At 44.0% G+C, this 11,294-nt stretch overlaps 1 protein-coding gene across 1 annotated transcript in view; it reads right to left on the reverse strand.

Moving 5' to 3' along the window:
* Positions 1-4,123: 4,123 nt before the first annotated feature.
* The window catches only part of tmtc1 (transmembrane O-mannosyltransferase targeting cadherins 1), a 125,687-nt gene continuing 118,516 nt past the window's right edge, over positions 4,124-11,294 (reverse strand). Inside the window, exons 16-19 of the mRNA XM_033037705.1 lie at positions 7,880-8,017; positions 7,520-7,642; positions 5,961-6,038; positions 4,124-4,776 (exon numbers count right to left, since the gene is read on the reverse strand). Coding sequence (XP_032893596.1) covers positions 4,615-4,776; positions 5,961-6,038; positions 7,520-7,642; positions 7,880-8,017 — 501 coding nt within the window. The 3' untranslated portion in view covers positions 4,124-4,614. The remainder of the gene's footprint in view (positions 4,777-5,960; positions 6,039-7,519; positions 7,643-7,879; positions 8,018-11,294) is intronic.

Genomic DNA, 11,294 nt, shown 5'->3' on the forward strand with positions numbered 1-11,294 from the left:
TAAGTTATGGTCTCATAATTACAAGAAAATATCTTTCCTATTGCACTTCAAATAGTTATATGATTTCTGACACGTAATTCAAACTGCAGAGCATCCTGGACAATACATCTCACCCCCTCCATGACACACTGGTCAACCTGAGGAACACCTTCCACCAAGATGCAGGACAAAACGCCACAGGAGAGCCTTCTTCCCTGGAGCTATCAAACTGTACAACACCTCCCACTTCTGTTGTGGGCTAGACTGGGACTGACTCCCATCCTCCCTCCCCCCCTCTCATATCTTTGCACATCCCCAATCCATCCCACATGTCACAATAAAATCCGAGAGGAATAGCATTGAAACAAGCTCTTCAATCCACCGAGTCCACACTGACTATCAATCACCCGTTGACACTAGGTTTATGCTATTCCAATTTCACAATCACACCCTAAACACTAGGTCATAAGGTCATCAATGATAGCAGCAGACTTAGGCCATTCGGCCCATCAAGTCTGCTCTGCCATTCCATCATGGCTGATCTATCTCTCCCTCCTAACCCCATTCTCCTGCCTTCTCCCCATAACCCCTGGCGCCCGTACTAATCACGTTGCTGTACCTAGAGGCCAATTAACCTACAAACCTACATGTCTTTGGGATGTGGGAGGAAACCAGAGCACCTGGAGACGCCCGTACGATAAAAAGAACATGCAAACTCCACACAGACCACTCCAAGAACACGATTGAACAAATTTACCCAGAAATGGCAATGAAATTACTTCAGTTCCTGATTAGATTTTTAGTTTCCACCTGAAAATGAAAACCTTTGGTCATAGCTTCAGCGTTTTAAAGATCTTTATTACATTAACTATAAACGACATTGTTTTGAGATGTTCAGCTTTGTCTGCTTCTGTACACTTATGTGCACAAGAGGCCATTTGGCCCATCGGTCCCATTCATCCTCTCCTCATTTTCAATGTGGTTCTGCAATATCTCCTCTCTTACATTACCATTAACTTTGACTCCAGCCTCGCACTGGGGATATTTTAGTCACCTTCACCTTCAAGTACATCTTTGGGGTGTTGTGGAGGAAGCTCAAGCAACCAGCAGAAACATAGTCATAGAGTCATGCAGCATGGAAACAAGCCCTTCGGTCCAGCTTGCCCACACCGACCAACATGTCCCATCTACAGTAGTCCAACCTGCTTGCGTTTGGCCCACATCTCTCTAAACCTGTCCTTTCCATGTACCAGTCTAATTGTTCCTTAAATGTTGTGATAGTACCTACCTCAACTACCTCCTCTGGCAGCTCATTCCATACATCCACCATCCTTTGTGTGAAAAAGTTACCCCTTTAGAATCGTATTATCCTTTACAACCACCCCCCGCCCACCTTACACATGTGTCCTCTGGTTCTCGATTCCCCCACTCTGGGCAAGGGACCGTACGTCTACCCATTCTACTCCTCTCATGATTTTATACCCCTCTATAAGATCACCCCTCATCCCCCTTCACTCTAACCTAGGCAGTCTCCAAAAAAGATAGCATCCAAGGTTAGAACTGAACCTGGGGCCCTGCAACCAAGAGGTAGCAACACTACTGCTGCATGCGTACGCTGCACTAAGTCCCTGGCCTCATCGTTGTCATGTCTACACCCTTCTCCAATCATCAGCTGTCAAGTCCCAAGCACCATAGTTCTCTATTATTTATTAATGTGCACAGGAGCATTAGCATCAATAGTTTATAATTATGCAATCTGCCGCAATATGTAAATTTAACAACCATCTCTGCACAATTAGCATTGCATTATTTACGTAAATGTATTTTCTAAATGTCTTCCAGTTAATGGTTTTGACATTAATACAACTTTAATATGTCACACGGTAACACATTCCCACCTAATGGCCAGCCACAGTCAAAATTGGAAGCAAAGTGAATTAGTCAGTAATTTTTCATTACTGTGAGCTGGCACAGATTCCCAGACAGATTGGATGAAAAGCTTCATTTACCTCGCAGTCGTGGGAGGAGGGATCTCACCTCAATGAGAACGAATAATGTCAAACCAGTCTCCAACAACTTTCACACTGCACAAAGCCTCCCAAAGGTACGGTGCTCAGAGAGTTAGATATAGCTCTTAGGGCTAACGGAATCAAGGGATATGGGGAGAAAGCAGGAAAGAGGTACTGATTTTGGATGATCAGCCACAATCATTATGAATGGTGGTGCTGGCTCGAAGGGCCGAATGGCCTACCTGCACCTATTTTCGGTTTCTATGGTTCTATGTTTATCATTTCAGTTTTATAAAATGTTTGCATTTAAAATCAACGCCGTCAGTGCATTTAATATTTACACTGCACACAATTAAATGTCTATACAAAGCAATAATTAAATATATTATGGCTTTAATATTTTTTATAAATAAATTATACATCTTATGTAAAAATAGAAATACATGAGAGATTTGCAGTATAATACGTCTAATGACGGGGATCATGGGTCACCACTTTCATATTAAGTAAGAAATCTAACTTCCCCATGACCCCACAATAGTCATTATTTGTTCACCTGCCAATTGATTATTTTTTTCTATAGTTGCCACTTCGGTAACGTCACGACATTACAATTACATTATGTGCTCTTGTACGAATGGTTGATTTGACTTCCGGTAAACGTGCAAGTATTTGTAGATCAGATGGAGGGGGGGGGGGGGGCCTGAGACGCCAATTCCCAGTGACTGGAGGACCATGTGTGGGGGAAATCTTGCAACTGGGGGATGGGTGAAGGGAGGGGGGAGGCATGAAGCCTGGAGACCCACAAACACTGTTCACCTACACAATGCCACTGTGCGCATCCCTAAACTAAGCATAACATTCCAGTTTTGAACCGTACGGAAAAGCATCACTCAAAGAATGACATCAGAACCAAATTTTCCATTTTCCCAATACTTGTCAAAAAAAAAAATTGGAAACAGACCTATTTAACTCCACGCGAGATGCCTCTAATTTTCCACAAGATATCTAGGCCCGGTAAACTTTTCCCCCTTTTAATAAAACAAGTTCGGCCAGTTTCATTTTCCATTGTTAACCTGCCGGCCATTAGCCATTCTATGGGCATCACGTACTTTAGGGACAACCAGCCCTTTGCCCATACAAGGTTTAAGAAATTATCTCTGCTGTCGACCCCATCTACATACACTAACCTAGGTGCACACTCCCAGTGTGAGATACTGGAGAGTAATGAAGATGGTAAACACCAACCCATGCAAGATGAATCTCGTGCCAACAAGCATGACTCTGCATGAACAGACAGAATGGTCAGCAGTACCTGGATGGTAGTTAATCCGATTCCCCAAGTTCCCAAGGCATGTTTTTTAAATTTAAATGAATAATTATTATTTCTTTCTGCGTATTCAGCGAGAGAAAGCTCAAACTGGCAAGACAACACAGAAGTAGTAACATCCATAAGAGCTCTGCCACTGTAAGAGTGAACAATCTGATATTGTGGTCCCCTGTCTCAGGCAGGTAAGATCAGGAAGACCATTTGGTTTGCTATTACACATTTATCCAGGGTGACCCATCAGTTTCTGCATTTTAGCTTCCACGATACAAGGGTTGTCTCCCTCAGTGCCTATCAGGATGGTGCTCCTAGTAACTGTCAAATTGATCTATTCCTGCATTAAGCAGGACTCAGACACTCCCATATACATACTGCCATCTATCTAAGTGCTGACATTAAGTTAATGGCCCACAGCCTCAGAGCTCCACAGCATCAGATAAGCACTCTAATCTATGGATACCATTACCACAGCCAAGCAGACTCCCTATTTTCACTCTTGAAACAAAACTTGCCCTTTGCTGCCTTTGTGATCCACCACACTAGCATCTGCTCTTGGATCTCACTGCTAACATTTCATGTTGACTTTCTCAAACAAGAAAACGATCTGAGAGTTAACCCAGACACAACTGTACACTGCAATCAATATCCAATGCATTGTGATCAATACTGTGCCCTGACTGTTTTCATTGCATGCTATTCACAACGCCTGGTAGGATTAGACAAAGTGTTCAAAGTCTGAAGAAGGGTTTCGGCCCGAAACATCGCCTATTTCCTTCGCTCCATAGATGCTGCTGCACCCGCTGAGTTTCCCCAGCAAAGCCTCAGACATTTTGCTAGCTCGGTTTGATATAAGGAGGAAAAATAAAATCTAGAGTGGATTTCTTCACTTTTAGCTAGATTCCGACTTCTGATTTCATTTGATAAATTTTCCTTCTAGGTATTGTATTAGACTGTCAGAATCTGCCACTCAATACGCACAAGAGCCATTGAAAGGAAGGCGAATTTGAATGGTTCTGCATTAAATTTCAGAGTTGCTTTGTCATGTTGAGCTTCACCAAACAAAAGAGGTTGTGAAGTTGAATCCCAAAGTGCAGATGCTTGTCATTCCCAAATGCAGTGTAGGCTTTTGGTTGTGTATCAGTCTCGGCAGATGCCAGCTGTAACACAATCGATACCTTCCTGTTTTCTTCATCTAGACCGATTCCTTGCTCGTTTCAGTCATCTTGGGCATCCCAAGGAGCACCATAGTACCGTCGTCTCTTGTCGTGCCATGTAAAAGTGGAGAGCCAGCGTCCTCTGTCAACTTGTGCCTTGGTCTCCAGGGCTCTGCTCCACCCTCCTGTCCTCTTGCAACTTCTTCTCCAGGCGGTCCAGTTTGCTGAGGTTTTCTCGCAGGATCTTGCTGTTTGGTACAAGCTCCAGGGCTTTCTCGTAGTAGCCCCGTGCTGCAACGTAGTCCCCCTGCCGGATTAGGACACAGATTTAAATATGGCCGCACAGTCGAGAACAACCGTAGTGTGTAAGGGACCGTACACCAGTACATTGGCATCAAGGGATATAGGGAGAGAGCAGTGAGATAAGGGTGGCATGGTGGAGCAGCAGTACTGCTATTGCCTTACAGCGCCAGAGACCCGGGTTCAATCCTCACTACAAGTGCTTGACTGTACGGAGTTTGTACATTCTCCCCATAACCTGTGTGGGCTTTTTCTGAGATCTTCAGTTTCCTCCCTCACTCCCAAGACGTACAGATTTGTAGGTTAATTGGCTTAGTACAAATGTTAAATTGTTCCTAGTTTGTGTAGGATAGTGTTAGTGTTAGTGTGCAGGGATCACTGGTCGGTGCGGACTCCGTGGGCCGAAGGGCCTGTTTCTGCACTGCATCTCTAAACTAAACCAAACTAAAAGAGAAAGGATCAGCCATGATAGTAATGAATGGAGGAGCAGCCTCAAAGTGCAGAGCTCTGTCATGTTTCACAGTTCACTATCATCAGCAGCAAAGCAGCCTGCTGCAAGTAAACAGGTTACACAATGAGTGAACAAAGACACAGAATGCCGGAGTAACTCTGCAGACCAGGCAGCAACAAAGGAGAACATGGATAGGTAATGTTTTGGAATGGGAACCTTCTTCTACGACAATCAGTCCGAAGAAGGGAATGCCGCTTTGCACGAGATGCTGCCTGACCCACCCAGTTACTCCAGCACTTTGTGCCTTTTTTTGTAAAACAGCATCTGCAGTTCCTTGTGCCTGCAGAGTAAGTGATCTGTTTCAACCCCCATCTCCAGCTTTTGCACAGGATGTACAGCAGAGAAACAGGCCATTCGGCCCAACCAGTCAATGCTGGTGTGTATGCCCCATTCCAGCCTCCTCCCACCTTTCCATAAATCTATCACCATTACGTTTCCCATTCCACCTCGCTTGTTGTCCAGCCTCCCCTGACAGAGCATGGAGATTATTTACCTCAGTCACTCCCTTGTATAAAGAAGACTCTTTTAAATTCCTTAGTGGATTTCGTGGTGACGAACATCTTGATGGGCTCTTATTATGCTCTGGTCTACAAGTGGAAACATTCTCTCTCTACTTATCCACCATAATCTTTTAGAGATAAAAGAGGCACCATCGAGGGACAGGGTGATTTTCCACTGACCTTTATGTGCCGGATGCCGCCCATGTTCATCCAAGCCTGAGACAGATCTGGGCTCAGCTCTACTGCCTGCTTGTAGCTCTGGGTATTCAAAACAGATAGAAAATACAGACTTCAGGAACACAGCTAAAGGCTCAACAGGAGGACATGTTCTGAACTCACAGACACGAGAGCTCGGTCAAACCAGTTGTCTATTCTTGGTGAAATGTACACTGATATTTCACAGATTCCCATTCTACCATCTTTAAAATGTCATCTCCTAGTGGCTGGGCTGAGAGACTGGAACTACTGATTATTTCCCAGTTGATAACATCTATTGTCTCACTCTCCATATCAGCTGATATTGTCACCTTCCCCACCTGCCCAGACATAGAAAGAGTCGCTTAGCTGCAAGGGGCATCACAAATGGTTCTCAACCTCTTCTTCCTCAATGTCTCCACTCACTCCTGTTCATGTAGGAACACTGACCAGGATGATGAAGAGGGCTTAACCCAAAGGAGGAGACAACCAATCGGCTTCAGCTTGACGGAAAATTTGGAGAAGGTTTCTCTTGCATCTCCGGGCAATTATTCTTCAATGAGGCTTTAGTTATAGGTCAATGATAGCTTTTCATCTCTGGATCAGGGAATGAGGAGATCATCCTATTCTAGAAATGTTAAAATGACATCTGGGCTGACGCTTCAATGTAGCAATAAAAAAAAAATGCTGCACAGCCTGAGGTATCATTTCCTGAATGAGACGTAAAATGACGCCTGCACCTCCCACACAGCTGTGTATGTCAAATTGTACATGTACCCTGTCTGCGATAAGCTTCAGGAGAGATTTACCAAATGGTTTCAAGGATGAGGGGGACAAGAGAGGCCAGGCTTGTTCTCCTGGGAGAAGAGGTGGAGAGAGAGACGACAGAGGTGGACAATTTCACAACTGGATTGGAAAGGGAAGCTGTACCCAGGTGTATCAAGGAGCAGTGATCACAGAGTTAAAGTGATGGGCAGAAAATAAATAAGGTATTTAAGAAAATAAAAGTGGTGATAATCTGAAACTGCCCCGGAGGATGGAACAAACAGAATCAATCAAATTGCTCAATAAGTAATTAGATAATCACTTGTAAGGAAATAATTTGCAGAGCTCTGGAGAGGAATGCACAGTTGACTTTGTCAAGCTGTAGAGAGCTGCAGCTGCAGCGAGCTTGTATAGCTGCAATGCATTCCAGCTATACTGCAATATACTGCAATACACTGCAGCTATATGAGTGAATGCCAGTATACACGTGTTTGGCTGCAGATTATACAAGTGCATTATACTCGTATATTGAATGGACATTTTTCTTGCCATAAAAATTCTATGATTCTGGAACTGCACCCAAAAAGAAATTCACTAGTTTGGAGACCTTTGAGATTTTTAAGGTTGTAGAAGGCACTCTAGAAATATAACTTTCTATTAGCAATAACTGCAGAATGTATTCCTAATTTTATGCATCATGCTGTATTATTACATTCTATTTCTTTAAAGTCAGTTTAAGGGTGGCACTGGCAACGTTTAGAGTTGGGTAAACTATGCACCTCAAAGGCCACATCAAGCCTGTTCAGCTCCCTCAGAAGATTTCCTTCAGAAAAATATAGCTCTGCAAGCACTTTTGGGTCTTTGGTCTTCATTTGGACGGCTTTTTTCACAGCTTCAAGTGCCTAATGTGAAAGGAGAGATTATCGACTGAAAAAAATAAAATTAACTGTGTAATAAAGAATCCAAAGAGACAGGCATATATATATGTATGCGTGTGTATTTATGTGTGTATTATACATATAAATGTATATACACACATATATATACATCACAAAGCCCCAGAAAGAGGCTTAGATGCTGTTCACCTCCATTAATACGCTGGTAAACGAGTGCATGCACGGTTTAACGATGATCCTCACCTCTTTCAAGTTCCCACTTTTACTGTGGATGACCGACAAGAGACGCTGGCACTCCAGGCAGTTGCTCCTTTCACTTGCCACCTGGTTGATGAGCCTCTCGGCATCCCTGGGTCTGCCGGCCACGGACAGGACCTGAGCCTAACAAACAAGCCGAGAGTCAACCTGGGACAGTCCACACCTGAACAGAGCTGGCTACAGTGCAGACATGAAGAGAGAACTGACCACAGGCCAAACCAAAAGAAAGCTCCTGCCACAGGCCAGGGTGTATGGCCGACCCAGGCATGGTCAATGCCAAATCTGCACTGCATCCCCCCCCCCCCCCCCCCCCCCCCCCCCACCACTTCCTTCTCTCCCTTCCAAACAGAGATTTATTGGGGGGGTTTCTGGAAGGTCGATGGCAAAGATTTCGAGAACTGCACAACGTATAAAGTATGTTATTTTTTCTGAATTAAAAAAAAAAAAAGATTTTGAAATAAGCATTATGATGTAATTCATTAGGATTTAGATCGCTGTCTGAATCAACATATGTGAGATTAAGTCTGAGGAAGGGTCCCGACACAAAATGTCACCTGTCCATGTTCTCCAAAGATGCTGCATGACTCGTTCAGTAACCCCAGCACTTTGTGGATTTTTTCCCCATGATATTGATGATGGATTCTAATGATTAATCTCTCTCAGTGACATGTTGTGCGGAAAGCCACATTGATGGAGAACTTTGGGACCCAGCCATCTTAGTTCTAGTTTTTGTACAGCATGGAAACAGGCCCTTCAGCCCACCAAGTCCACGCCGACTAGCGATCCCCGTACACTAGCACTATCCTACACAAGGGACAATTTACAATCTTTACCGAAGCTAATTAACCTACACGCGTGTAGATCACTATATAGTGTATTGAATGAGCCAACACTTGCTTTTACTGTCTCCCTAGGAATCTCATTTCATTGACTGACTGCTCGTTCACACGAATAATGTTTCTACAGATGAATTTTGAATTCACCCCCACCCATTTCAAAGCCGGGCTAAAGGCTGTGGAGGCCAAGTCAGTGGATATTTTTAAGGGAGAGATAGATAGATTCTTGATTAGTGCAGGTGTCAGGGTTAATGGGGAGAAGGCAGGAGATTGGGGATGAGAGGGAGAGATAGATCAGCCATGATGGACTGGGGGGGGGTAGAGTTGATGCTCCGATCACTTATGAAATGAACTCACTTATAATGGGAAATGAGTAGTCATGTGATTGGTCTGTGTATTTGTGAGGAGTGAATATTTCTGTCAGTACAGGGTCACATATGCTCTAAAGTAAGGGAAATATACCAGATTTGTTCAACGACAATGACAATTATAATTTATATACGTTCATAAGCCATAAGATCAGAGTTAGGCCATTCGGCCTATTGAGTCAACACCGCCATTCAATCATGGCTGATCTATCTTTCCCTCTCAACCCCATTCTCAGTCCTGCCTTCTCCACATAGCCGTTGACACCCTTACTAATCAAGAATCTGTCAGTTTAAAAATACCCAAAGACATTTATTAACATTTATCAACAAGCATAGATCAAGACAATCAAAACCTTGGTTTGTCCCCCAGTGAATTTTGAAAATTCAGCTAGAATTCAGAGATTGATAGATTTCTGGGGGATTCAAGGGGCATGGAATCAGTGCTGGAAAATGGCACTGAGCTAAATGAAGACAGAGTGCTGGAGCAACACAGCGGGTCAGGCAGCATCTCAGGAGAACATGGATCAGTGACATTTTGGGTCGGACCCTTCTTCAGACTGATTAAGACTGAGCTAAAAGATTAGCGGTGATCTTGTTCAATGGCTGAGAAAGCATGAGGAATTTAACGGTCTGTATCAAGCAGCAGCTGTGCACCTAGTTTAAAAAAAGATGATGGAAGATTTACTTGGGAAGAAATTATTCAATAACTCCCTTTGAAATCATCGGTTTAAAAACAGAGATAGAACATAGAAACATAGAAACATAGAAAATAGGTGCAGGAGGAGGCCATTCGGCCCTTCAAGCCAGCACCGCCATTCATCATGATCATGGCTGATCGTCCCCTATCAATAACCCGTGCCTGCCTTCTCCCCATATCCCTTAATTCCACTAGCCCCTAGAGCTCTATCTAACTTTCTCTTAAATCCATCCAGTGATTTTGCCTCCACTGCCCTCTGTGGCAGGGAATTCCACAAATTCACAACTCTCTGGGTGAAAAGTTTTTTCTCACCTCAGTCTTAAATGGCCTCCCCTTTATTCTAAGACTGTGGCCCCCCTGGTTCTGGACTCGCCAAACATTGGGAACATTTTTCCTGCATCTAGCTTGTCCAGTCCTTTTATAATTTTTTATGTTTCTATAAGATGCCCCTTCATCCTTCTAAACACCAGTGAATACAAACCTAGTCTTTTCAATCTTTCCTCATATGACAGTCCCGCCATCCCTGGGATCAATCTCGCGAACCTACGCTGCACTGCCTCAATCACAAGGATATCCTTCCTCAAATTAGGAGACCAAAACTGTACACAATACTACAGATGTGGTCTTACCAGAGCCCTATACAACTGCAGAAGAACCTCTTTACTCCTGTACTGAAATCTTCTTGTTATGAAGGCCAACATTCCATTACCTTTCTTCACTAACACTATCATACACATTAGGAACAATTCACATTTAACCTTCAAACCTGTATGTCTTTAGAGTGTGGGAGGAGACCGGAGATCCTGGAGAAAACCCACACAGTCATGGGAAGAACGTACAAACTTCATACAGACAGAACCAGTCGTCAGGATCAAACCCGGGTCTCTGGCGCTGTAAGGCAGCAACTCTATCGCTGTGCTACCATGCCGCCCCTGTGAGGGGACCCCAAACTACAACAAATGTCCATCTCACATTCACTGCATCATTGGGAAGCCAGCAACATCACCGATCATGCATTACATGTTATAACATGGAAGAGGTCCATTCAGCCCATCGAGTCCATGGTAATGGCAAATTGGTGGCCAGAGAATTCTCATTTCACACTTATTCTTCTATAATCTAGTCTCCTGCAGACCCATCAAACGCTCTCTGAGTCTCTTGCCAACAAGCTTCGCTAGGACGAAGATTATAGCAGCTAATTAACCTATCAGCAAGTCTTTGATGTGTGGGAGAAAGCTGGAGCACCCCGGAGAATCCGGTGTGGTTTCTTGGAGAAGGCACAAACTCCAGAGCACCTGAGATGAGGTTTGAACCCATCAGAACCCATCAATCCATGAGTGGCACAGCGGTAGAGTTGCTGCCTTACTGCACTAGAGACCCAGGTTTGATCCTGACTATGGGTGCTGTCTAGGGAGTTTGTACGTTCTCCCTGTGAGCACATGGATTTTCTCCAGCTGCTCTGGTTTCCTCCCACTTGCCAAAGATGTGCAGGTTTGTAG

The sequence above is a fragment of the Amblyraja radiata genome, chromosome 19 (assembly GCF_010909765.2).
Source record: "Amblyraja radiata isolate CabotCenter1 chromosome 19, sAmbRad1.1.pri, whole genome shotgun sequence".
In the NCBI taxonomy this organism is placed as follows: domain Eukaryota; kingdom Metazoa; phylum Chordata; class Chondrichthyes; order Rajiformes; family Rajidae; genus Amblyraja; species Amblyraja radiata.